General features: G+C 31.6%; 9 protein-coding genes across 15 annotated transcripts in view; 5 read left to right on the top strand and 4 right to left on the bottom strand.

The window, feature by feature from the left end:
- The first annotated feature begins 452 nt into the window (after positions 1-452).
- LOC128876653 (MRG/MORF4L-binding protein) lies at positions 453-3,187 on the top strand. Of its 3 annotated transcripts, none has more exons than XM_054123178.1 (5): positions 453-609; positions 1,188-1,353; positions 1,484-1,605; positions 1,682-2,042; positions 2,114-3,187. In XM_054123178.1, exons 2-5 carry the CDS (start codon positions 1,248-1,250, stop codon positions 2,266-2,268), a joined length of 744 nt encoding a protein of 247 aa, XP_053979153.1. In that variant the 5' UTR covers positions 453-609; positions 1,188-1,247; the 3' UTR covers positions 2,269-3,187. The 3 variants fall into 3 exon arrangements, with proteins under 3 accessions (XP_053979153.1, XP_053979154.1, XP_053979152.1); XM_054123179.1 differs by lacking the exon at positions 453-609 and adding an exon at positions 945-1,126; XM_054123177.1 differs by lacking the exon at positions 453-609 and having other exon boundaries at positions 945-1,353.
- On the bottom strand, positions 2,972-3,431 carry LOC128876655 (40S ribosomal protein S28). The gene has a single exon (XM_054123180.1). The coding sequence runs from the start codon at positions 3,353-3,355 to the stop codon at positions 3,158-3,160; it is 198 nt and encodes a 65-aa protein (XP_053979155.1). The 5' UTR covers positions 3,356-3,431; the 3' UTR covers positions 2,972-3,157.
- Positions 3,432-3,790: 359 nt separating this feature from the next.
- On the bottom strand, positions 3,791-8,567 carry LOC128876652 (stromal membrane-associated protein 1). The gene is made up of 8 exons (XM_054123176.1): positions 8,207-8,567; positions 7,494-7,627; positions 7,216-7,383; positions 6,901-7,105; positions 6,549-6,821; positions 6,179-6,474; positions 5,953-6,096; positions 3,791-5,879 (listed from the first exon to the last, which is right to left on the bottom strand). The coding sequence occupies exons 1-8, from the start codon at positions 8,322-8,324 to the stop codon at positions 5,763-5,765; spliced, it is 1,455 nt and encodes a 484-aa protein (XP_053979151.1). The 5' UTR covers positions 8,325-8,567; the 3' UTR covers positions 3,791-5,762.
- A 1,288-nt stretch (positions 8,568-9,855) lies between these two features.
- Positions 9,856-12,751, top strand: LOC128876772 (FAST kinase domain-containing protein 4). Of its 3 annotated transcripts, none has more exons than XM_054123419.1 (10): positions 9,856-9,997; positions 10,357-10,489; positions 10,614-10,997; positions 11,060-11,209; positions 11,294-11,536; positions 11,760-11,907; positions 11,980-12,060; positions 12,148-12,303; positions 12,372-12,432; positions 12,501-12,751. In XM_054123419.1, the coding sequence occupies exons 2-10, from the start codon at positions 10,367-10,369 to the stop codon at positions 12,697-12,699; spliced, it is 1,545 nt and encodes a 514-aa protein (XP_053979394.1). In that variant the 5' UTR covers positions 9,856-9,997; positions 10,357-10,366; the 3' UTR covers positions 12,700-12,751. The 3 variants fall into 3 exon arrangements, with proteins under 3 accessions (XP_053979394.1, XP_053979392.1, XP_053979395.1); XM_054123417.1 differs by lacking the exon at positions 9,856-9,997 and adding an exon at positions 10,035-10,231; XM_054123420.1 differs by lacking the exon at positions 9,856-9,997 and having other exon boundaries at positions 10,356-10,489; positions 10,600-10,997.
- A 197-nt stretch (positions 12,752-12,948) lies between these two features.
- LOC128876773 (uncharacterized) lies at positions 12,949-13,862 on the bottom strand. Its single transcript, XM_054123421.1, has 3 exons — positions 13,708-13,862; positions 13,439-13,601; positions 12,949-13,249 (listed from the first exon to the last, which is right to left on the bottom strand). Exons 1-3 carry the CDS (start codon positions 13,719-13,721, stop codon positions 13,079-13,081), a joined length of 348 nt encoding a protein of 115 aa, XP_053979396.1. The 5' UTR covers positions 13,722-13,862; the 3' UTR covers positions 12,949-13,078.
- Positions 13,863-13,958: 96 nt separating this feature from the next.
- Positions 13,959-16,650, top strand: LOC128876771 (E3 ubiquitin-protein ligase RAD18-like). Of its 2 annotated transcripts, XM_054123416.1 has the most exons (8): positions 13,959-14,100; positions 14,193-14,271; positions 14,346-14,874; positions 14,959-15,220; positions 15,302-15,362; positions 15,441-15,827; positions 15,912-16,166; positions 16,254-16,650. In XM_054123416.1, exons 1-8 carry the CDS (start codon positions 14,071-14,073, stop codon positions 16,589-16,591), a joined length of 1,941 nt encoding a protein of 646 aa, XP_053979391.1. In that variant the 5' UTR covers positions 13,959-14,070; the 3' UTR covers positions 16,592-16,650. The 2 variants fall into 2 exon arrangements, with proteins under 2 accessions (XP_053979391.1, XP_053979390.1); XM_054123415.1 differs by having other exon boundaries at positions 15,441-16,166.
- Positions 16,651-17,879: 1,229 nt separating this feature from the next.
- On the top strand, positions 17,880-19,839 carry LOC128877458 (CCAAT/enhancer-binding protein gamma). The gene is made up of 4 exons (XM_054124777.1): positions 17,880-18,074; positions 18,506-18,616; positions 18,713-18,869; positions 18,940-19,839. The coding sequence occupies exons 2-4, from the start codon at positions 18,506-18,508 to the stop codon at positions 19,041-19,043; spliced, it is 372 nt and encodes a 123-aa protein (XP_053980752.1). The 5' UTR covers positions 17,880-18,074; the 3' UTR covers positions 19,044-19,839.
- A 122-nt stretch (positions 19,840-19,961) lies between these two features.
- LOC128877456 (NF-kappa-B inhibitor-interacting Ras-like protein) lies at positions 19,962-21,528 on the top strand. 2 transcript variants are annotated; one of them, XM_054124776.1, is made up of 3 exons: positions 19,962-20,102; positions 20,223-20,594; positions 20,688-21,528. In XM_054124776.1, exons 1-3 carry the CDS (start codon positions 20,004-20,006, stop codon positions 20,727-20,729), a joined length of 513 nt encoding a protein of 170 aa, XP_053980751.1. In that variant the 5' UTR covers positions 19,962-20,003; the 3' UTR covers positions 20,730-21,528. The 2 variants fall into 2 exon arrangements, with proteins under 2 accessions (XP_053980751.1, XP_053980750.1); XM_054124775.1 differs by having other exon boundaries at positions 20,223-21,528.
- The window catches only part of LOC128877455 (fatty acid 2-hydroxylase-like), a 4,029-nt gene continuing 2,091 nt past the window's right edge, over positions 21,062-22,999 (bottom strand). The window contains exons 2-6 of the mRNA XM_054124774.1: positions 22,053-22,278; positions 21,705-21,865; positions 21,483-21,615; positions 21,287-21,406; positions 21,062-21,220 (exon numbers count right to left, since the gene is read on the bottom strand). Of these exons, the coding sequence (XP_053980749.1) occupies positions 21,135-21,220; positions 21,287-21,406; positions 21,483-21,615; positions 21,705-21,865; positions 22,053-22,278 (726 nt within the window). The 3' untranslated portion in view covers positions 21,062-21,134. The remainder of the gene's footprint in view (positions 21,221-21,286; positions 21,407-21,482; positions 21,616-21,704; positions 21,866-22,052; positions 22,279-22,999) is intronic.

Here is a 22,999-nt window from a genome sequence, read left to right as displayed (position 1 = left end):
TGGTTGCTTCCAGAAGGCTACCGCTTACTAAACTACTTTGTGAGCGCTCACAAGAGCGGTTTAGTCTAGCGCTAGTAGCACCATCGATGGGAAAACGCCCAAGTTTGTAGTGAGAGTTGTTCCCACCTTTGCTGCTAGATTGAGCTACGAACTAAAAGATCGATAACTATTGTTGAATTAAATAACTACGCTTGAAAATAATAAATTGAACGTATTAACTATTATACTGTAGTGTTATCATACAATGAATTGTATTAATTATACATTTCTGAAGAATAAAAAATAATTTATTCAAATGTATCTGTGACGCCATCTAATGGGGACAGTGGGAACTATTTTCACTACTTAGTGCCTAGCTTAGGCTCTTTGCCACCGATATTCATTCACTGCCTACTCATTACTAGCTTATTCCCATTCATCTTATCATCATCTTACGTGACTCCTCCATTGTTTCAATATTGTTTGCAGTATCTCTTACTTTTCATCTATTGGGGCCAAACTATTGGGGAGCAAACACAGCTACACCCCCTGAGGGCCGCTCACAGAGCGGCTTAGTGAGCGGTGACCTTTTTGGATGCTCTCATTGGTTACATTCAGCACAGATTACTGGTGAGTGAACAGTTTCTGATGACTGGAAACATGTTGAGTAGACCAGAGTGGACCAGAGTAGATTTTACTCATGAACGAAAGAATCCAGAAGAAGATTCTTTCATGATGGATGAAAGTTTCATTCATGACTTTACTGGAAGCCACAGTGATTGATCACAGGAGCACTGAAAATGGCTGCCTCCAGTGTTGTTATTTCAGTGATGGGCAAAACCCTAGGCTTCGAATAAATCTGAAGTTTGCCGATATGTTTGTCTCTTTTCCTTCTTTGGAAAATGTTCTAAAGAGGAAAGGAGATAGACGTATCGGCAAACTTCACATTTATTCGAAGTCTAGGGTTTTGCCCATCACTGCAGTCGGAGAGAACGAATTCTATTCTTTTCCACATTGTGTTAGATTTATATTATAAATTTTTATTTTTTATATTTATATACCTTTTACATTTTATCCAATTGTATTTTATATTTATAATTTGCATTTTGTTGCGGATAATTCCACACGAAACTGGACACTTTTTGAAGTAATCTCGTACTTTTACGAAATTTGGAAATGTAGTTTTTAATGATATTTAAATATCACAGTGAATGCAGCCAATGTGAGCGTGACGGAATTGACACATTACGATTTTCTGAATTGTAATAATGGCAGTTAAAGAGAAACAAACGGAAAGTTCTACCGATGAAGTGGAATGGAATGTCGAAAATGAAATTCAATTATTCTTTGCTATGAATGGACATAAGCCTGTTGGTAAGACTTAAGATGATATAATGAAGTTTATATAGGTTATGTTTACATTGATCTGACGTACAACCAATAATATTGTACAAAATATACATCACTGTTTAGTGAGATTCTACTACACGTTTCTTCTTTAAAGGTGTTAATAAATATTTTCACATGGTTTGTATATGGGAAAAATTTCGTGCTGCTATTCATAAGGATGTATCATTAAAGATGATTTGGGATCATTTAGAATCAATGTATGACCTCATGGCACTGGTATTTATTATTGTATTAAAGTGCTAAGTATAATGAATTAATGTGAACTTGAAAGAGCATATTTAAATTATTTTAGGATGACATGGAAGATTTACCATTTCCTAGTCAAGAGATAGATTTTTCTTTACCAGAACAAGAGTTTCTAGGACCACTTAAATCTAAAAAGAGAGAAGAACCAGAGTTGAAATTAAAGGAACAAAGAGATAAATATAAGGAAATGAGGAAAGACAAAGATGTTAAAGATCTGATGAAGAAGGAAACTATTCTTCGTGATCTCAAAGGAACCAAAGATGTTGATAAAAAAAAAGAAGAGTTTAAAAAATACATTAAGGATATGGAAATGAAAAAAGATAAACTTAGAGACATAAAAGATGTTAAAAAAGATCACAAATCTTCTAAAGGCAGATCAAAGGGAAAAGATGATCTTGAAGAAATAGGTACTTACATATATTTGTTTCTAATAGATTCATTAATTACATTGATACAATTAAAACATTCTTCCTTCTAGCATCAAATGGGAAAAAGGAACGTAAGGATTCTGATCCTGGTCGTGAAAGTTTAAAAAGAGGTCCAAAACGGCCAACCAGGCAGAGTATGGATAGCTCCTCCAAAGCATCGTCAAGTCCGCGCGATACACCCCCACCAAAACGAAGAAGGATATAACAACTTTTTTAAAACTTAAGTTGTTTCTTGCACTCTATTTCACAAGCAAACTTTGTTTGCATTTTCAATTAGAAGTAGAATGTGACTTGTGTATATTCATGTATGTAAGCCATCTAAAGACTTGTATAAAAGACTATATATCTATATAAATTCGATTTTATAATAAATTTTGCATTCATCTATTGTAAATATCTGCTTTGTAATGAAATTTCAAGGAAACATTAAATTTATGTATATTATAATGTCCAATGAACCTTCAATTTACGTGGATATAGAATTGCAGTATAACTTATGTTTCTCTATGCACATATTTTGTATCTATATATATTTAGATATAAAATAATGTTTTCTTTGGTTTTTCTTTTCATAAAAAAATAAATATTTCATTAATTTCTAATAGAAATTGAATGTATTGTAGTAAGGAAGAAATATTTCAGCCTTTGGGAAGTCAACGACTAAACAAAAATTACTTACCATTATTCTTAACACAAGCCTCATCTTTCTTTCTTTATATAATACAATTTACCATTCGAAACGAATTAACCACTTACATAGAAAATTTAGTGCATGCAAAGTGCTAATATACAGTATTGGTTCAAAGCAGTAAAACACACCAGGCATTGAAGTCTTCAAACTTAAGTTATCAAATTAACGAATAAACGAAATTAAGTTGTGAAAGTCGGGTAAAATAAGTAGCGAATAGTTTGAAAAATATTAACCAGTGTTTATTACAGGAGTCATAGACATCTTCAGTGACATAGATGTTCTGGATCGAATGTGCTTGTGTTATTGGAACAGTTGTGTGACATCCATTTCAATCGGTGGAATGAATTGTATTGCCAGAGTTGAATCACTGCTGACGGTATCAAGCTGTCGTAGATGAATCCTTTTATCGAAGCCTTCTCGCTTCACGTTCCGACTCCAGCAAGGTTAGGAGATCGCCTTCTCGTACCGGTCCTTTTACGTTCCGGATAATTTGTCGATTTTGTTCTCCAAGGAACTCGACCTTAACTTGCGTACATTGTCCTTGTGAGCCGGTTCGGCCTAGAACCTTTATAACACGAGCCAAAACAACTGGTTTATCCATGATAGTCTCACGTGGCTTTGATGCGACAACGAAAAGACGTTTCAAGGAAGTGAAAGAGCCTTCCTCGCTTCGTAATCCAGTAACAAAGATGGCGACTTCCGCCGGGTTTCTCCAGCGTAGTCGTCTGGAACCCAGGCTCGCAATTCAAATAGATAACAGAAATTGTTTAAGTATTTTGTTTTAATTGTTACTACAAAACATGAGTTTTGTCAAGGTAAGAGGCATTTGATTATTTTACGCATAAATATTTCAATTTATTATCGCCAAGGCCAGCTAAGTAGTTTCGGCCCTGATTATCAAAGATAATTATGTATTTATCTATAGTAGATGGCGGTCTTTATTTTTAAGTTCAAACGTATACGAAGGCTAGAAAATAGGATTAGTTTCAATTTGCAAATGTCTTGTCGATAGTTGACGTGTTTATTAAAAATTGAATGAGAAAATATATATTGCATTTATTGTTTAAAATTATTATTTCATTTTAATCTTTCAAGAATTGATTGTTTTGTGGATTTTTTATCGCTACGAATGTTTTAAAATTAAGATCACTCATGTTTTGATGTTAAGTGTCCCTTTTATATATACTATTTATTTTGTTACTGTTTCGTTGATGAGAGGATAAAGAAAATGTGACATTGTGAAAAATATTAACGTGTTTTTAAAATTGCATATTCGTTATAGAATACATTCCTTATGCTTATAAAGATTCGTATGTCACTTACGATTTAAAATAAGCGAAGGAATGTTACTTGCTCTGCTAAACTTCAGGATGAACTATAATGTACATTTTAATCTGATGATTACATATAATAGTCTTTCTCTACATTTGCCATGTAACTTCACGTTCACCTAAAAACGTTATTTGTATAATTATCGATAAATATAATTTTAAATTTAAACATTTAAATTTATGAAATAACCTAAATTTCTCGTCGTCATAACGTTATGAATCTTCCATTCGATAATTTCATAAATATTTTTTTTTTTGTTACAGTTTAACAATATGTATTTGTACTTATATCAATTTTACAATATGTTGGATTTTCTCGATGCAACAGTAAGTTATAAGGCCTAACTGTCCTTGATTGCTACGTCGTAAATTATACGATTGTTAATAATTATTTATAAGAATAAGTGAACAAATTTATTCAATGTGTTTATATTATGCATTTTGTATTTAGTGGCGTCATGATTTAGTATTATTTGGTAATACTAAGAAAAAAATGTAAAACAATACAGCATGAACGCGATAGATATGTCTAAAACTTATTGTCAAGTTTCAGTATTTATCTCGTTACATGGCAATAAATTAGACGAATTTATAATACAGAAACATACGTAACCTGATTTTAAGCATAGCTTTAATTAAGCATCGACAATTACTACTAAACTGCTTCTGTAAATGCGAGGAGATTGCAAACCATAAGTATTTACTACGTAAATTTTATGTACGTAATAAGAAACAGAGTACCGGTCGTACGTTTAGATCATTAAGTCTCAGCCATTAGATATTAACAAAAACTGTAAATGCATTTTAGTGATGTAAGAAGTAATAGTAATACTTGTTGAAAAATATTAAATACTAAAATATTCTTTAATATGTAATTAACGTTAAAATTGAACGCTCTAAGCAACACACTATTCAAATATAAACATAATAGTATCGCAAAGTTTTTAAACACGAGACACTGTCTTTATAACTATTAAATAATTAATATTAGTTATATGCGAAAATAGCAACCAAATATTTAAAATATTTAATACATTTTGATTGCGTACAAACATTACAACGTCATACTAGAAAACGAGTCTGCATTTTCAAATTGTTGGTCACTTCTTAAGTAAAGTGCCCTTTAATATACAGTACAATTTATCTGACATTTTTAGTCATTTGTGAAAACGTGCCGTTTTCAGTTTGTATTTTTAAATAAAAATGAATCATGTCGCAAAATACGCTTATTATACTAAAGATACTTGTACTTGTTTAAGTATAATGAAATATTTGTTGCCATAATGAAAATGGACCCTGACATACATTAGATGTGGTTACAAAAGCATCCAGTAATTACGTTCTCAAGTACATCTATACCGCACGTCACAAATAACTCTTTACAATCAGTCAAAAATTCGTTTTTATTCATAGTTACCACTTGTCCAACAATAACGTTGAAAGCTAGCAAAGCTTAGAAGAAAAATATTTTCCGACTCGAAATACTGTATACACTCGCGAATTACTTTTCGAAAATGGCAGCATTCGAGTACTTATTATTCGTGTCTTAGTTGTGTTATGTCCCAGAGCAATTTCCAATTTATAATGGAAATTTAATCGTGGTGCGTAACGAACGTTCGACACTAGTGTACAACAGTCAATGGAATAATCAATCAACTAATAATATTCGTAAGACTTTTACTGCCACAAATTAGTAGAAAGCGTTTGCCCGGGCAAAGCAGCGGTAGTGGACTTTCCTGGTATGCTCGAGAAATTCGTACCGCCTAGAGATAGTTGCGAGATTTGTTGTGGTAACTACAATATAAAAATGATCATAATTATTGTTATGCTGTAGAGAAACTTCTGAAATGGTATATAATATATGTACCTGAGCACCAAAGACAGCAGACTGTTGTTGTTGAGATGTTAAGTTAAAGAACGGATTGCTACCAGGGGCCGGTTGCAGATTCTGTGTTAACATCCCACTCCATCCATTATTACTACTAATATTAGGTTGTCCTAGTTGCATCATCTACGGATATATGGAACAATTAATCTATCTATTTGATAAATAGATCTGACATCTGCATTGTGCAATACATAAATTTATATACCATTTGCGGTTGTACTGCAACAGCAGAATTAGGAATGCCATTCATTTGATTTATTTGGCTTACATGTACGCAATTTCCTAAAGAACTTGCTGCTACTGGTCCTAACGAATTAGGATTCATTGCTATTTGATTCTGATTTATTGGTAACTGATTAGTTGCAATAGATATCTGAGTAGGAAGGTGATTAAGTTGAGTCAAGGAACTTTGTTGATTTGGAAAACTATTTTGCTGACCAAACGTTACCATGTTTGGTACTTGTTTATATTGAACAGTAGATTGTTGACCATACATTCCACCTAAAACAATATTATGGCGGAAGATTTAGCGAGGTTCCGAATACAGTAACGTATTTCAAATAACATAAATGTACCTGGAATTCCATAAATTGCTGATTGTTGATGTCCGGATGTACCATACAAGGCCAAAATACTATCTTTAGTCATTTTACTTTTTTCTTGAGGTGATGGTGCTGGTTGATCAAAGAAACTTTCTTCTTCACTTTTACCGATACTTGCTGCTGTGCTTGTAGTTGTGCTGGAAGTACTACTACTTGAAACTACTGAAGCAGGGGGTGCAGATAAAAAGGAAGAAAATACATCATCCCCACTACCATTTACATTTGACTGATTTGCAGTTGGAGCATCTATTAAAAGATCAAGCATCTTTAAAAGTGCAAGTCTTATTTTGTGTCACATATTAAATATATGTTAATAAAAATTTACCTAGGCCCAACAAATCTAAAGTTGCAGTATTATTTGCTCTATTAGGTTTAGGACTGACAGAACTTTTAGGTTTTGGCAACTGAGGTACTACTTCTGGTTTCTTTACTGGCGGAAGTATAGATTGGTTATTAGTGCTTTTAGAATTCTCCTTTTTTCGTCTACGTTGTCTTTCTGCTTCTTCATCAAGTTCCTTATCCCAATTTACCTATACAATTTATTTCAGGACTCTTAAGTTATTCTAATTCATACAATTATTAAATTTTACATTTACTGTATAGATATAATATATTCATTTAAAATTGAAAGAAATGATACCTTTGGTAAAGGTGGTGGCACCCATTCTCTAGCTATGTACTTTTTATGTTCATATTTTGCGCGAATGAAACTCTCAAGACTACTATCTGTTTGAGGTCTTCGAAAACTGTCTGGAATATTTGCTTCATACACTGCTCTTGCTCTGGAATTACCCATTTGCTGTAAACTCTGAAAATGATACAAATACAATGCAAGCATCACTCCATCATTTACTGTCATGCAAAACAATTAAATACTGTAGAGCATAAAGACATAAGGCTTAGTCATTGTAAACATACCACTACTTGTTCCGGTGTCCATGTGTCCAAGTTAACAGACTTAACTTTACTAATATGGACTCCGAGGTTTCTATGTATTCCAGCACAACGAATGCATAGAAATATACCTAAATTCCAACTAGCCCACCTTGGTCCTATGAAATAAAAGTATGACTGGTCAATGCAAGAAAGGAACATATTTGTGTTCAGTCTGTAAGGAATACTAAATGATGTACATAAGAACATATAATAATAGAAACTTTAATGTGCATTCAATGCATATACCTGAAGAGATGGAACAGAAATTTGACAGTAAGAAGAAACTTAACACGAATTAAACGATTCAGGTTATATGATACATGTGTCAATAAGCAACGTGCGTTAAACAAAGAAATTAGAAGATGTAAAATGTTGTATTAAAGACCAATAGGATGATCATCGATTAAATCATGGATATTCGAGCAACCACGAGCACGACGACCAAAAAACATTCGTGACGTTTACTCGTAATCGCTGTCATTCAAGTTTTGTCACGGGATGAATTAAAAATCTATAATGTTCCGCTGGGCGAAACTAGGTCGTTTTGAAATCGATATCCACGACCTGCATGCATCGTTGATAAATAAGAAATTCAATTTTGCAAGGCTCGCAGGAAATGGACGTAATAACGCATAGCAATCGGTCGGATAGGGAAAAGAAGACATTGCTAGAGAATTCACGGTTGACGCACGAACCTTTTGCATCGCAGTCGACACAATACTTGTTGTCTTCGTCGCGCAGCATCTGCGTCAAAAGGTTTTGACACTTTTCTTGTATTTGTTTGGCACGTTCTTTTTCCATGCGGGATGTCATTTTCGCACAATGATCGGGATCTGTATCCGCGCTCGGATCGAAAACAATGTTTTCTTCTCGCAACGCTGAACACACACGAGAGCCGTCAAGTGCAAAGCAGAGCAAAGTGTATGCAGCAACGGTTAGCAAACGCCCCCAACAGTTCGACTCGTTACTCACCGAAACGTCATGCAGTTAAAGGAATTCTATTGGATCGTTCACCACAGAATAGTTTAATAGAGACGAAACTCTTGTTGAAAACTATGGTATTCTCTTATTTTCAGATTATGGCTGTCGTCGTTCTGCTTGAGGTGTATATGCGCTAATGTAACTTACTGTAGTCTTGTCAAATAAAGTTGCATTTGTATGAAACTTTACCAAATAACTAACAAATTACTTTTAGCTGTAGAAGCTTCCACCTAGAACTAAATTACATCATAAAGAATGATAGAGAAATACAGGGTGTCCCAAAAATGTTGTAACGCATTGAAAGGGGTGGTTCAGGAGGTGATTTGAAACAACTTTTTCCGTAGCGAAAATATTGTCCGAGGCTTCGTTGAGGAGATATTAACGGAAAACACTGACCAATCAGAGCGCGCGTATACCGTTGGAGCGGCCGTGGTAGTGAAGGCTACGTGCTAAGAGGCCGCGCTTGTACGCGAACAAGCGACTCGACGTGCGTCGAAGGACATTGGACGCGGCCGCTTAGCACGTAGCCTTCGCTACCACGGCCGCTCCAACGGTATACGCGCGCTCTGATTGGTCGGGGTTTTCTGTTAATATCTTCTCAACGAAGCCTCGGACAACATTTTCGCTAAGGAAAAAGTTGTTTCAAATCACCTTCCGAACCACCCCTTTCAATATGTTACAACATTTTTGGGACACCCTGTATAATTTGCACTTATCTCGATACGGTAACAATAAAGACTGAATTATAGTCTATACTTTTTAATTTACATGTAACTTAAATTTAAGAAAATTCAATTATGGAATTATGGCTCTGTGCAGCTAATAAAACAGTAAATGCTAAAATTATAGATTAATCAAATTTAATTAAAATACATATCATGTCTAGTTCATAAATGTTTATAGTTGTCATATGTTTATAGTTGAGGTAATAGAAACTTTTTTTTTTCGAATTTCTTTTATTACGTAGAAAGTATTTTGTCATTCATAACGTTAGTACTCGATTATGCATTTATAGTTCAGAGATAAGTAACACAAATGTAAATATATATAGTTTTATGGACTATCAGGTGTATTTTTAAATGACTCAAAGAGTACTCAGATTTTAAAGAACAAAAAGTAACCAAGTGTCACATTGCTTTAGAGGAAAAGGAAGCAGTATTTATTTAGATAAAAATTATTTTTAAACGTAAATTAAATATAACAGTATATGCAATTATTATCAGGATTAAACAAATTAATTTAAATAAATAATTTCAAGAAACCAATTTTGTATTATTTCTAGTTTGTCAAGTACTTATCTCGAACTTCGTAAGAAAGATATACGCACATGTATTACATAATAATACGAAAACAATATTCTGAAGAGTTTTCGTAATATTATCCTTTAAAGAAAATTAAATTAAAAGAATGACGTTTCAACATTTCTTATAGAAAAAGACAATAAAGATTACACTCCTGTGAAATCAATTATTACTTATTAGTAACAATTTGGAGGAACGGAAGAGGTAATAATAAATAGAAATTACGCTGTGTATTAGATTATAACATCCGTTTACAAATATGTGAGCAAGAATCCAATCTCGAAAGAATTATTTTATGGATGAGTACAGTCACGGTATTCACAGCAATTCACAGTGCACACAGAATTAACCTATGATTGCTTATAATGGAGCTGGGTTTGATTTTTAGCAGACGATAGATAAAATAACCTTGTTTTCATTTATATATATTCATATAAAGTAAGTCAATTTAATTATCCGCGTATTTTATGATACAAAAATTCCAATAAACTTTATCTCTGTTAATTCATGTCGTGGTTATTACAATTCTAACCGTTTACAATTGTATGAATGTAATTTTACAGTTTAACAACAATGCTCCAGTTTAATACAACTATTTGCACCGTAACTGCCAGATTTACTCCCCGATTATGGCCTCTTACCTCATTTTTTACAACAAACTCGCCAGTAAAAGAATCTTCTAACATAAATGTTAAGGTAAAATTTAATGCTACTGAAACTGTCCAAGTGATTACTTGTCTAGTTTATAAAGTAAACGTGTTATAAATGTCTTGAAAATAATGTTGTATTTTGTTAATAAATTAAAGTTGATTTATTAAAGCATAAGTATGAGCCACCATCAACCATGATGATGACCAAAGACCAACAGACTAAGTTTAACGAACTTAAGGAGACAGTGTGTAATTCTTTAAAGAAAGACAGTTGGATTACATCAAAGGTTCAAGGTGCACAGAATGTACATGATTTATTGGCTCTCATAAATATGCCTCATTTACCTCAGAAAGAAGTTGTAATGGTTATGAATTCCATTATAAATTGGGTGAATGTAGAGAAGCTAAATATGACAGATACTAAAAATGAGAATACTACAAAAGATCATAAAACAAAAAATGAAATAGTACAGCCTACAACAAAAACCATCAGAATTAAGATATCAAATGATTTCTCCAAATATGGTGATCTTTCCACATCTGCGATGATCAAGGTAGGAAAACTTGATAACTCTCTGTTTACTTTACAATTAAATTTCTGCTTTATTTGATATAGGAAATATCAAACTTAGCAAATATGAAAGAGAGAAATCCAAAATTACTAAAATTTTTATTTGACAACATTGTTGAATACAATGTAATGTTGAGTCCTGGACAATGTTCAAACTTACTATATAATATTGCAACTTTGTGTTATTATGATGACGTAAGTTGAAAATAATTTTGTATTTATTTTAAAAATTATCTGGAAGTAAGCTAACCAAGTTATTATAATTATTGTATATTACAGATGTTACTTAGCAAAATTAGTTCTGATTTAATAAAGTCTATGAATGAAAAATCCATTGATTCAATGCATTCAATAGTGAAATCTATGGCAATGATTAGGTATAAAAATATGGACTTTTTAAATCATATGTCCAAGATAATAATTGATTCCAATGCCACATTGGAAGACAACTATGTTTTAACTATGTTGCAGGCATTTGCAATATTAGGTTATGATACCGAACAAACAAATACCATCATAGAGGTGTGTAGAATGAAAAATTTTAAAACTGTTATTTACTAAAATTATATAGAATTGCCCAGTAATCATGATATAACAGAGAAAAGTGCAATTCTTTATGAAAAAATATGTATTTTTTTAAAGGTTTTTTCATAAAAAATCGCCATCAATTGTATCATCATTACAGAGTGACTATATTATATAACTGACTAAAATTGAACACACTGAAATATTGTTTTTGTAATAGAGATATGTACCACTTTTATCAATGGAATCATTAAAACCTACAAAACAGTTAGATGTTGTTTGGTCCTTGGTTCTATTGAACAAAGCTACGAATTCACAAATTGAGCCTGTATTAAATGGTGATTTTATTAAGAGTCTCATGCCCACTGGTTAGTATTTATTGTTACAACAAATTTTTAATTATACATTGACGACTGATTGATGTTCAATTTATATTACAGACTCAACAAAAAATCTGTCGAAGCAAATAAAATTATTAAATATCAATGCTGCTGCAAAATACATAATGAAGAATTATCAAGGTAAAGCATGATTTTGAGATAACACTTAATATTTGAAAAGTTAAAAACTGTTTGCATATATGTATTTGAGTGAAATATTATTTTCAGGGCCGTTACTTACTGATCTAGATGTACCATATGTAACACAATCATATACCAAACAAAAACAACTACATGTTAATGCTCTTGAAGAAACATTAAAATTCATATTGAAACCTTCTGATTATGAAATGAATGTAAATACAAAAATGGGTTTCACTTTAGGTATGCATATGAAAATTTTATAGTTTACATTTTTAATAAACAATGTATTCAACTAAATAAAATTTTAGATGCTGTATACTATAGGAATACTAATCAGAAACCTTCTGTAGTAAATACGAATTCAAACAAGTAAGTATACAATAGCAGCAAAAATTATAGTCTAATATTTTTATGTTATGTCGAATTATAAATTTCAGAGTTGCTATAGTTATTCATGATTATTATGCGTATTGCCAAGGAAATCGTGATTTACAAGGAATAATTAAATTACACAATAAATTATTAAAACACAGTGGATATCACCTTATAAGTATTTCTTATGATCACTTTGGTGCAGAAGACAAACTTGTTAAACGAGTACAGTTGTTAGATCGACACTTAAAGTCATTGAAATAATTACGATTTAGTATGTAATATTTGATAAATAAAACAAATATGTATAGTACAATTACGTTTACAACTTGTATTTATTTTAATTTAAAGTAATTTAAAAGGTAACTTAAAAGGTTCTTATCTTATTCTTTTCAATATTTTTATTATTCACTTATGAATATGCTTTTATAGAAAACATTTCACAGTATAGCCATTACATATATGTGGCTAAATAAATCATAATGTTGTCAAAATTACTATATACAAAATAAATATAGGCATAAAATAAATAATAATTTACTTATTCATAGTTATATAATTTTTTTATACATTCAACTATATAATTTACATCCAAAATGTATAGAACAATACTAATAGTATTATAAACAATTTAGCTTTCTACTTATTGCTTCTGTTCCTTCATATACTTCTGTACAGTTTCAGAGACACTGGTTGCACCATTAACCACATGAGTAGGTAAATCAGACACGAATTCCATAGTATTCATAACACCTTTGTTCCAAGATTTTTTTGCACAAGTTGTAATAGTTGTGACACTTGGTAGTTTATTAAACTAAACATAATTTTGTTGAAATTAGTCCCTTTGAATAATTCAAATTTCGAAGCAATGATATAAAATATTTGTAATAGTAATTAATATATAGTAACTTAGTCCATCATTTGCAAAAATTATAAAATTTATATGAAATAAAATATAAATGACTACAACCGTATACTATTCGGTATTTTATTAAATAATTACCTCGTGCCGTATCAGAGAATTTGTCGTATTATATATAATATAAGGAGCGACATGTTCGTGTATTTTGTGATATAATTTAGCAGTTTCTTCTGATTTCGACCACAGACCTTCGTAATAGGTGTAATATACGATACCACCCACAACAGTGGTTTTTATCGTAAACCTACAAATATAACCTCCACATTAGATTTCAGTTGTATTACGTATATAAAATACCATGCAAATACCACAGTTGGTCCACGTTTTTAGATTTTAGAGCACGTACTAACCCAATTAAACCCATTATATAATATAAATTATTTTGACACTGTGGCTTTTCTACACCTTCTTTTCTTTTATGAAAATCTACAAATTATGTAAAGCTTCCGACTATTTCCGGTTCAACCAGCCGTAGTGCCTTGGGCTTAGCGAGCGGTGGCCTTTCTGAATGTATCCGTTATTTGAATTTGTTTGTTTACATCTACAATCTATATTTATATTTATCACAAACGATTTATGATATATATTTTCTTATCAGTTTTATTTTGGTTTACATGGTATACGATTTTTCTTTACTAAAACGTAAACAATGTTGATTTAATCTAACCTCGAAATTATTTGTGTAAACGTATGTACAACATTAATATTGTATAATGTGGCCTCAAGAATATATAGAACTGAAGGTAATACTTTGACATATTAATATTTATCTTTCATTTATTAACAATATAAATAATTAACTAACTAAAGTTAACTAATGATAATTTTTCATTAGTACATTGAAGATTTATTAGTTTGTGGAATATGCTACGAATACATGGAAACTTCAGTGATTACATCATGTTCACATAATTGTAAGAAATATTTTTGCTGTTAATAGTATAATGGTAAAGACTCATAAATTAATTGTGCCTACTTAAAATTTTAGATTGTTCTTTATGTATCAGAAAATATTTACATTATAAAACACAATGTCCTGCTTGTTTTGCTGAAACCTTTGAGAAGGACTTGAGGAAAAATAAAGTTCTGGATGAAATTATAACACAGTTTTCACAAATTAAAGATAAATTAAAGAAATGTTTACGAAGTCAAATGCAATTTCTGCCATTTAATAGAAGTGATATTATTTTGAATAGTCCAAAGTCAACGCCTAAGAATAAAGACAAGCATTTAATTAAATTAGAAGATAAAATTGTTAACAAAAGACTAATTTCTGAAAGTAATACATCACCTTCTATAAATGTGCAAAAAGATTTATCTAGTCCCAGTACCAGTGGAAATTCCAGAATACCTTTGATGTTTACACCTAAAAGTACAAAATCTGCAAATGTAACAGTTGTGGAGAAAACTGCAGATGTTATATGCCCTGTATGTAAAGTTACTATTTCAGAGTTGCATATAAATAAGCATCTTGATGATTGCTTAAAACGAGAATCAAGAAAAGTTCAACCACAAACGTAAGAATAATAGAATTTAGTTTACATCTATACAAGTTATAAAATATTTAATTCAAAGAGTCTAACCTATGTTTGTCATTACAGAGTACAGTTAAACCGTAAACCACTGCCAAAATTAGTATTCACTTTAATGAAAGAAGGTGTGATACGTAAGAAATTGAAAGAGTTTGGTTTGTCAACCCAAGGAGATCGGAAGGCTATGGAAGCTCGTTTGCAAAGATATATTATTCTTTATAATGCAGAATGTGACAAATCATATCCAAGACCTGTTTCAGAGTTAATTAAGCAATGCGAAGATGAAGAGAGTCTTGAGAAAAACATTTATAAAACTTCATCATTTATAAATGTAAATGTATATTCTGTTATTCTTCCATTTCATTTTCCTATTATTTATTTATATATTTTATAAAATCGTTGATTGTTTTAGAAGTTACATGTTAATCGAAATACAGAACAAAATGTTATAGATGTGGAGAGAAAAAAATATTGTGAGTTTTATTTTTTTAGCTAATTGACAATTTCTTAATGATTTCTATTTCAATGATTTTTTTAAATTTTTCCATTAGTGGAAACGTACAAAGATAGTTTTGAAAGTTTAATTAGAAAGATCAAACATACTAATCCTCCTAGACATTCATCTGCAAGACGCAATCTATTGAATGAAAGTATACAAAATAATGAAAGCACTTTGGATAAACAAGAAAAGGATGAAAATTCAGATGATTCAGTGGTTGAAACTGATAAAGATAATTTTTTGCCTCTAAATTCGGGTGCATATATTGAAGACTCCGATTCAGATGCTGACTGTCCATTACAAATGTATTCTAGTACTTATCCAACAAAATTGCTTAATGTTGAATTGTCTCCTCCCAGAAACAATATTCCAAAGAATAAATGTGAAACAAATTATGAAAAAGATGATCATACAGAAGTTAAGTCATCTCATTATTCAGGTATACAAAGAAAGAAAGATGATGCGAATTTAGATATGTTTAATGATACCTCCGTGTCAAATAAAGAGATGAATTCAATAACAGATACCACACTTGGTAAAGATACATCAGAGGCTGATTCTAAGACTTCAAAGTACGAAGTGTTACTACAAAGAAAAAAAAAGTTATTTCGAAACGATGAAACAAAAAGAATGAATTCTTTTACTAGTGCCAGAGGAAACTGTGATTCTAATTATGTCTCTGACCAAGAAGGAGCAGATGGTAGATCAACATCTGTTTTACAAGATGTTGTGTGTGACTTATCAAGTAATGATAGTAATGACACTAAATATAATTATGGTATGTAATATGGTTTTACTAAAAATATGAAATTGTGAATACTAGAAAGTTGTTAAGCTGTTAAAATATTTGGAATTATTTTTTCAGAAAACAAATTAATAAATATGGCAAATATGGAGAAAGAAAATATAAATTCCAAAAGTAGCGACAATCGTTCACTCCGAAAAAGAAATCGTGACTTAGTACAAAATGATAATAAAATCGTTTCAAATGTAAAGAAAAAAGTTAAAAAGGCGTCTCGTCATTATCATAGCGAGACTGATGAATCAAGTAATGAAGAATCTGTGAGGATTTTAAATGATAATGAAAATTTGCATTTACAAAATAAGCCACAACTGAGAAACCGAGTATTAAATACGTCCACGATTGAAGAAACAACTGTATTAAGGAAATCTACTAGAGTAAAACTAAAAAACAATATATAATAAAAATAAAGTGACATATTTTATGTAAATTATTCATAAATATAGATTTTGGTAATTTATATGACGATTTATTTTGTAGTTATAGTTTATAGTTATAATAGAGACCCTTCGTTTCTGTCTGAAAAATTACTTGTGGCATGTATGAATAAAATTTAAAAAATATTCAATTACTTTGAAACATGTACATATTATTTTGTCTCACTTCAATGTATTATTGCTATGTTGTTTGGAATAATCTTAAATAGTCTGGTACAATTTTTTGTTCACATTCTATCCTACAAAAAAGTATATATGTATAGTAATATATCAATTTAATATTTTTTGTCTAGTAATATTACTGACAAGGAAAGCTTTTTAGATGTCCGCCTCCGATTGTTTTGATTTTTGGATATGTTTTAAAGGATCGAAAAATAATATATACGTATTTTGTTATATTGGCCCGTTTTCATATTTAGGGGATGAAACGGCCCCCCCCCCCCCCTACAGTTTCAGCTGCAATAGGCTATCTCCGAAACTATCATAGACTAGCTATTTAAGCAAAATAAATGACTTTATTTAATGAAAGTATGTTAATGTAATTTGAATATTTTGCAAAGAATATAGTATCAGTAACGCCATAATAAACTATTTGTATAAATAATAAGTCGATAAAAATTAAAACTAAATGGTTGTACCCAAAAATGTTGTGAAAATAGTTCCTACAATATATTAGTTAGTATGTCAAACGTATCATTTTTATAAATAATTATTTAATGTTACCATAAGTATCGACTTGGTCGGTGGCGGCATCGGTGGGAAAAGGCCCAAGTTTGTACTAAAAAATAGTTCTCACCCTTCCTTTAGGATGACGCTATTAACTAAAGGGTCGATAATTATTGCTGCGTTAAATAATTATTCATAATAATGATAAATTTGAGTTTTTAACTAGCATATCTTAGTGTTATAGAATCATATCAATTAATCATTTATGAAAAATTAAGCATTACTAATTAATAGGTATTCGTGGCTGCATCTAGCAGCAATAGTTGGAACTATTTTCACTACAAACTTAGGAGTTTTGCCACCCGTGGCGACACTTGGATTAAAATTCACTAAACCATACGAATGCTAAATATTATGACTGATATAAAACTGATGAATACATTACTCTATAAATTGTACTACAAACAATAATGCACTGTAAATAAAGACAAATCAAAGCACTAGACTATACTAATACTGGAACTTATCTAAAGTTTCAACAAGAGTTTCCTCTCTGTAAATATACTCTGTGGTTGAACTTAAAAGAGGTGTCGCCACATCACAGATGATCACAGATCACCTGCAAGCTAGCTTTAAATAGAATTTCATCATCTTCAAGTCGTATTTGAATTGTGTTGGATGTGATACACATAACAGCGTATTGGTTGTAAAAGTGGCTGTTTATAAAAGTTTTTTCGAAAGTTGTATACAGGAATGTAAAGAGCTGCATGAAAACTTAAAGGTGAGTTAAATTGACGTGTACTGTAAGTATAAGAAAGATATCTTTCGTCATTCGATAGTGTTTCGTAGTGTCCTAAACGCTCGAAACTCTTATAAATTCCAAAAACATTGACCCTGACTTATGCGACGCATTATCGGAGATGCATGCTGTATGCGTAATTGTGACGTATTTTCTGCAAACATCTATATAAACAAAAACAATAAAAATTCATTGGAAACGATATTATCGGAAAGATTTGACTTATAAATATTTTGTTTGTAGATTTAGTTACATATTTCCTACAAATTTAATTTATCGAGATATGATACTCTTATTCAATCTTAACATTAGAACTAGGGACATGATAACGTAATTATTGTCTTAGAAGAGTCTTTCATTTTTTTAAATTTAATAAACTTTTAATTCAATATACATTTAAATATTGAATTTAGATGGCACCAAAAAATAAAGTGAACAGGGTACCTGGAAATAAAAAGAAAAGACAAGTTTCAGAGGAGGAAGATGATGAAGATTACAGAAAACGCAGGGATAGAAATAATCAGGTGAGTATTTGAATGAATATTGGTGAATATTTGTATAGATATAAACAATTCTGTAACATTGTATGTGATCTATGTAATTCTGTTTACCTTTGACAGGCTGTAAAACGTTCTAGAGTTAAGAGTAAGTTACGTACTCAGCAAACATTGGAACGTGTAAACCAATTGAAGACAGAGAATGAACTACTTGAGGAGAAAATTAAAATGCTTACTAAGGAACTAGGATTTTTAAAAGATCTTTTCCTTGCACATGCAGGTATGTACAACACATTAAGTGTTAAATTTGTTTATGTTCTGTGGTATATGAATCATGGTTATTGTTCTAGGTTCAAGTCAACATTCAGTGAATTTTCAAGATCTAGATTTGAACGCACTTTTGGCTGATGATATAAAGCCTCTACAACAGTCAAAAGAAGGAACTAAGCTATAGGCTACATTAAGTTCCACGTGAAGGAAGTAACGTGGTATTGATAAAATCTGAAATAAAGATGTACTCTAGTTGGTCCAATTCCAGCAACAAAATAGACATCTTGGAAAGATGTCTACACCTAATTGATTTCTAACTGGATTGAGGAGCATAAAATCTTTACATACGCGATTTATTGCACTCGAAATTGATCAATATTGAAATTTGAGGCGTTACACGAGGGAGTGTACAAAATTCAAAGTGTGAATGGGTGTTGAAAAATTGAACAAGTTTCACACAAGAAGTACAAATCATTCTTAACGAAGGAAGAAAATAATGCAGATGTTTAACTACATTTTGACATCTGTTTGGGAAGTAACTTAAAATGAAAATTAAAAAGATGCCTTCATGTAGATAAACATAAGCATCCTGTACATGTGAATTCGTATTTTATATGAAGAAAGGAACATACATTATTGTTTCTTATAATAGCACTGTTTTAATCATTCCAGTGTAGTATTTTAATTTGTCATTTGGATATTTTATGCAGTTACGAATATACTTGATAATCTAGTAATCTAGTAATTTATAAAGCAATGACAAGAAATAATACAAAAAATATATATATATATACATATACATATTTTAGAACGTGAAGAATGATAGAGAATTGCTAGAGTTAATTTAATATTTTTGAACGATCGAAAGCATTTTTAAATGAAATAAACCAAAATATGTAAATATCGGTATTTATTTAACATGTAAAATCTATCTTAATTAAGAAACATAAGTAAATATTCGGGTATAATGTAAAAACGAATACTGAGTTATTTTTCCCCTAGAAAAGTAGACTTTTAAATCACTAGATTCAGCTGACATCGGTCGCTCATGGAAGCATGGAATTGTCATTTATTTTCGTCTGTAATGGAGTTTTGACATTTAAGCTAGTGTAAATAATACTGTCGTTCGAATGAAAAGTTAAACATGGGAAAAACAACGAAAGTCGTTGTTTGTGGAATGAAAGGCGTAGGAAAAACAGCTTTACTGGAACAGCTTGTATATGGAAATGTCAATTCTAAGACAGTAAGAAGTTAGGTTATGTTCTTTGAAAATGTTTAACAAACACAATGATCTTAAAAATAATTAATTTTACATTACACTCTGTATTACAATTAAATCCTAATCTTAATAATAATAAAACAGGAAATTCATCCCACGATCGAGGATATTTACGTCGCGAACATAGAAACTGATCGCGGTACCAAGGAAAAAGTGCGATTTTACGATACAGCAGGACTGGAATCGCTTCAAAATAATGCAAATAATCAGCAACTTCCACGCCATTACCTTGGTTTTGCTGATGGCTATGTTTTGGTGTACGATACTGCCAAGCCCGAGTCTTTGGATGTACTTTTTCCACTGAAAAAGGACATTGACAGAAACAAAGACAAGAAAGAAATAACTGTAATCGTTGTTGGGAATCGAACTAAAGCGGAAGAAGATTCTCACACTTTGGAGAATACTGCCAGTAAGGCTACGAACTGGTGTACCAGAGAAAAGCTCAAACATTACGAAGTAAATGTCATGGAAAGGATTACTTTGTTCGAAGCATTTGTTCATCTGTCCTCCAGATTAAATCCTCCCACTAATAAAAGCACTTTCCCACAGCTGAGTATGGGTAGGAAAAATGTCAAAGTTGAAGCAACTTAATTTCATTTATGTGAATTGGGCAAGCTAATGTCAATCGTTGCAGTGCTTTTCCTGTAGCCATTGACACGGTTTGATCTACTTTGTTCGGTACGCTCAAACCGAAATTACTTTTGTAAGTAATTAACGTACAGTGATATTGCGACACGTACTTAAAGTATCAACTCGCTTAAGTGCTTATAATTATGCATAATGACACATGCAACTGTAGATTGGCACAAATTGGCAAGTTGTTCGTAGTTTTTTTTTTCACTATAATTCCGTCCTTTCGTACCTTATGCATTTTGTTCCTTATGAGTACTTAAACTATTCTTAACAAAGAGAGATCGATCATCTATCGCTATCGATTTAATTCATTTTGATCGCGTGATGATAACAAGAATTACTATACAAAGCGTACAAGTAATTTCACCATTCTATCGATTTGGTTAATTGGCGTAAATAAATATTCGTTTCGAACGCGTAATCCCAAAAGTTACTGCTAATTCCGAAGCCTGAAATGGTAAATTTTTATTCGTCAAAAATCTGCTTAGGGTTTTGAAACTATAGAGACTAGTTACCTAGATCGTGATGCGAGAAATGGTGATAATTGTGGTTTCTTTTCATGGTGTATAAATAAGTCCCATCATTCGGTGATCCATGGTGTAAATAATAATGAATTAAATCGTAACAGATGTAGCCTACGAAATTTTTTTATATTCAATATATTTACGTTCGTAGTGAATATATTAGGTATAAGTACGTCGATAGTAGTACCTGTTGTAGTACCAGCGGCGATAAAATAAATCGTCTTCTCAGAGAATAATGCTTCGTAAATTAACCACAACAATTTCGCTACTAATAAACCCGCTCCAGGAGGAAACACCAATCTCCTATCGTCGAACGGTGCCTTGAGAAAGAAAAGACGATAAAATTAAACTAATTCAGGATATTCTTTATGTATCGTATCATCTTTCATTTGTACTTGCGGGCACTTACCTTGTGGTGAACCCCGTGAATCACGAAATGCAAAGAGATAAGCACTTTCGAGGTAGCAGGTGGCTTAAAGTGAAAAAGTTTACGGTGAAGTATGTATTCTAAAATACTCCACAAAAATATACCAAATGCGTACGAGACCAAAGCTTCGAATACGGCGCTTCCTGGAAGTTCGAACGAAATTTTTAATGATCAGCTTACGGTACTAGTAATTGGGTAACGATCGTTGAGATTTCATCAATAAGTTTTTGCACGCAATTAAATTGAGATCAGAGTTGATTGATCCCAGTCTGGATGAATCCATGTTATTTTAGTTGAAATGTAAAAGAGAGAATGGAGAAAAATAATTACCAGTATAATTGTTGGTGATTGTTGCAAATCCTGAATAAAGGAAGTAGATGCACACAGGGACCCAGACGATCGGTATAAAGTACCAAGGTGTGATCGATATAATCTCCAAGAGATTTGATTCAAATAATCGAATCTTTCGATTTACCGGTAGATTCATCCATTCCCAATATTTGTCGCCTAAGTTCCCGACTTGGCGAAGTATAGGCGCATTCCAGTCAATGAGGTCCTATTTAATTAAACGGTCAGATCAGTTACAAGTGTCAACGATCAATAAGACAAGATCAGTAAGACAGTGTTCAAGTTCACGCCTACGAACGATCTTTAATTTAAACAGAGGAAGAATACTCATTATAACATTTGAACTCTTGGATCGAGTCATCTGCAGACCTACAATTAAACAGAAATAGGAAATTTACGAGTTTGGGCCCCCGTGTAATCATATTTTTGTAGATTAAAATTTTTTGTTTAATCTTAGATCTGAAGATTATTCAGATAGCCCAAACGTTATGTAACGCTTGTTTTGAGGCTTGTAAAACCAAAGACCTTGAATTATATTCGCGCCAATCAGGATGGTTGAAATTCGGCTATTGTGTTCTGGGAATGGCGCAAAGAATACATATACAGGATGTCCCAGCCTAAGTGATACAGAGCTCTAACTCCAAAACTATCGGCCGAATGCAAAATTTCAAATATGGAAATCGCATGGTAAAATGGGGCTCATGTTTCAGCGAGAAGGAATTTTTGTTAACTTTGTTATTTAACGAAATATAATGGTCAAGTTTCGTTTTTCAAGTGGAACTCGATATTTTTTTTTAATACCATATACTATAGTACTTTTCAAGATGAATTCATTAAGCTTTAATGTATTTACCCGATTTTTATTAATTTTCAAGCTACAACGCTTCAAAATTTGCTAATTTTCAAGGAAAAAACTCGGTTCGGCCTCG

The sequence above is a fragment of the Hylaeus volcanicus genome, chromosome 5 (assembly GCF_026283585.1).
Source record: "Hylaeus volcanicus isolate JK05 chromosome 5, UHH_iyHylVolc1.0_haploid, whole genome shotgun sequence".
NCBI classification, from domain to species: Eukaryota; Metazoa; Arthropoda; class Insecta; order Hymenoptera; family Colletidae; genus Hylaeus; species Hylaeus volcanicus.
This window is presented reverse-complemented; position numbering and strand designations above follow the sequence as displayed.

Coding starts and splice junctions, on each gene's coding strand:
- LOC128876772 (XM_054123419.1), top strand. CDS start 10,367: ATGCTCCAGTTTAATACAACTATTTGCACCGTAACTGCCAGATTTACT. Junction 10,998..11,059: donor CCACATCTGCGATGATCAAG/GTAGGAAAACTT, acceptor TATTTGATATAG/GAAATATCAAACTTAGCAAA. Junction 11,537..11,759: donor AAACAAATACCATCATAGAG/GTGTGTAGAATG, acceptor TTTTTGTAATAG/AGATATGTACCACTTTTATC.
- LOC128876771 (XM_054123415.1), top strand. CDS start 14,071: ATGTGGCCTCAAGAATATATAGAACTGAAG. Junction 14,101..14,192: donor AAGAATATATAGAACTGAAG/GTAATACTTTGA, acceptor ATTTTTCATTAG/TACATTGAAGATTTATTAGT. Junction 16,167..16,253: donor TGACACTAAATATAATTATG/GTATGTAATATG, acceptor TTATTTTTTCAG/AAAACAAATTAATAAATATG.
- LOC128877458 (XM_054124777.1), top strand. CDS start 18,506: ATGGCACCAAAAAATAAAGTGAACAGGGTACCTGGAAATAAAAAGAAA. Junction 18,617..18,712: donor GCAGGGATAGAAATAATCAG/GTGAGTATTTGA, acceptor TACCTTTGACAG/GCTGTAAAACGTTCTAGAGT. Junction 18,870..18,939: donor TCTTTTCCTTGCACATGCAG/GTATGTACAACA, acceptor TTATTGTTCTAG/GTTCAAGTCAACATTCAGTG.
- LOC128876652 (XM_054123176.1), bottom strand. CDS start 8,324: ATGACATCCCGCATGGAAAAAGAACGTGCCAAACAAATACAAGAAAAG. Junction 7,628..8,206: donor TGTCGACTGCGATGCAAAAG/GTTCGTGCGTCA, acceptor TTTATTTCATAG/GACCAAGGTGGGCTAGTTGG. Junction 5,880..5,952: donor CTGCTGTCTTTGGTGCTCAG/GTACATATATTA, acceptor TTTATATTGTAG/TTACCACAACAAATCTCGCA.
- LOC128876655 (XM_054123180.1), bottom strand. CDS start 3,355: ATGGATAAACCAGTTGTTTTGGCTCGTGTTATAAAGGTTCTAGGCCGA.
- LOC128876653 (XM_054123178.1), top strand. CDS start 1,248: ATGGCAGTTAAAGAGAAACAAACGGAAAGTTCTACCGATGAAGTGGAA. Junction 1,354..1,483: donor GAATGGACATAAGCCTGTTG/GTAAGACTTAAG, acceptor TCTTCTTTAAAG/GTGTTAATAAATATTTTCAC. Junction 2,043..2,113: donor AGATGATCTTGAAGAAATAG/GTACTTACATAT, acceptor TCTTCCTTCTAG/CATCAAATGGGAAAAAGGAA.
- LOC128876773 (XM_054123421.1), bottom strand. Junction 13,250..13,438: donor ATTCTCTGATACGGCACGAG/GTAATTATTTAA, acceptor AATTATGTTTAG/TTTAATAAACTACCAAGTGT.
- LOC128877456 (XM_054124775.1), top strand. CDS start 20,004: ATGGGAAAAACAACGAAAGTCGTTGTTTGTGGAATGAAAGGCGTAGGA. Junction 20,103..20,222: donor GAAATGTCAATTCTAAGACA/GTAAGAAGTTAG, acceptor ATAATAAAACAG/GAAATTCATCCCACGATCGA.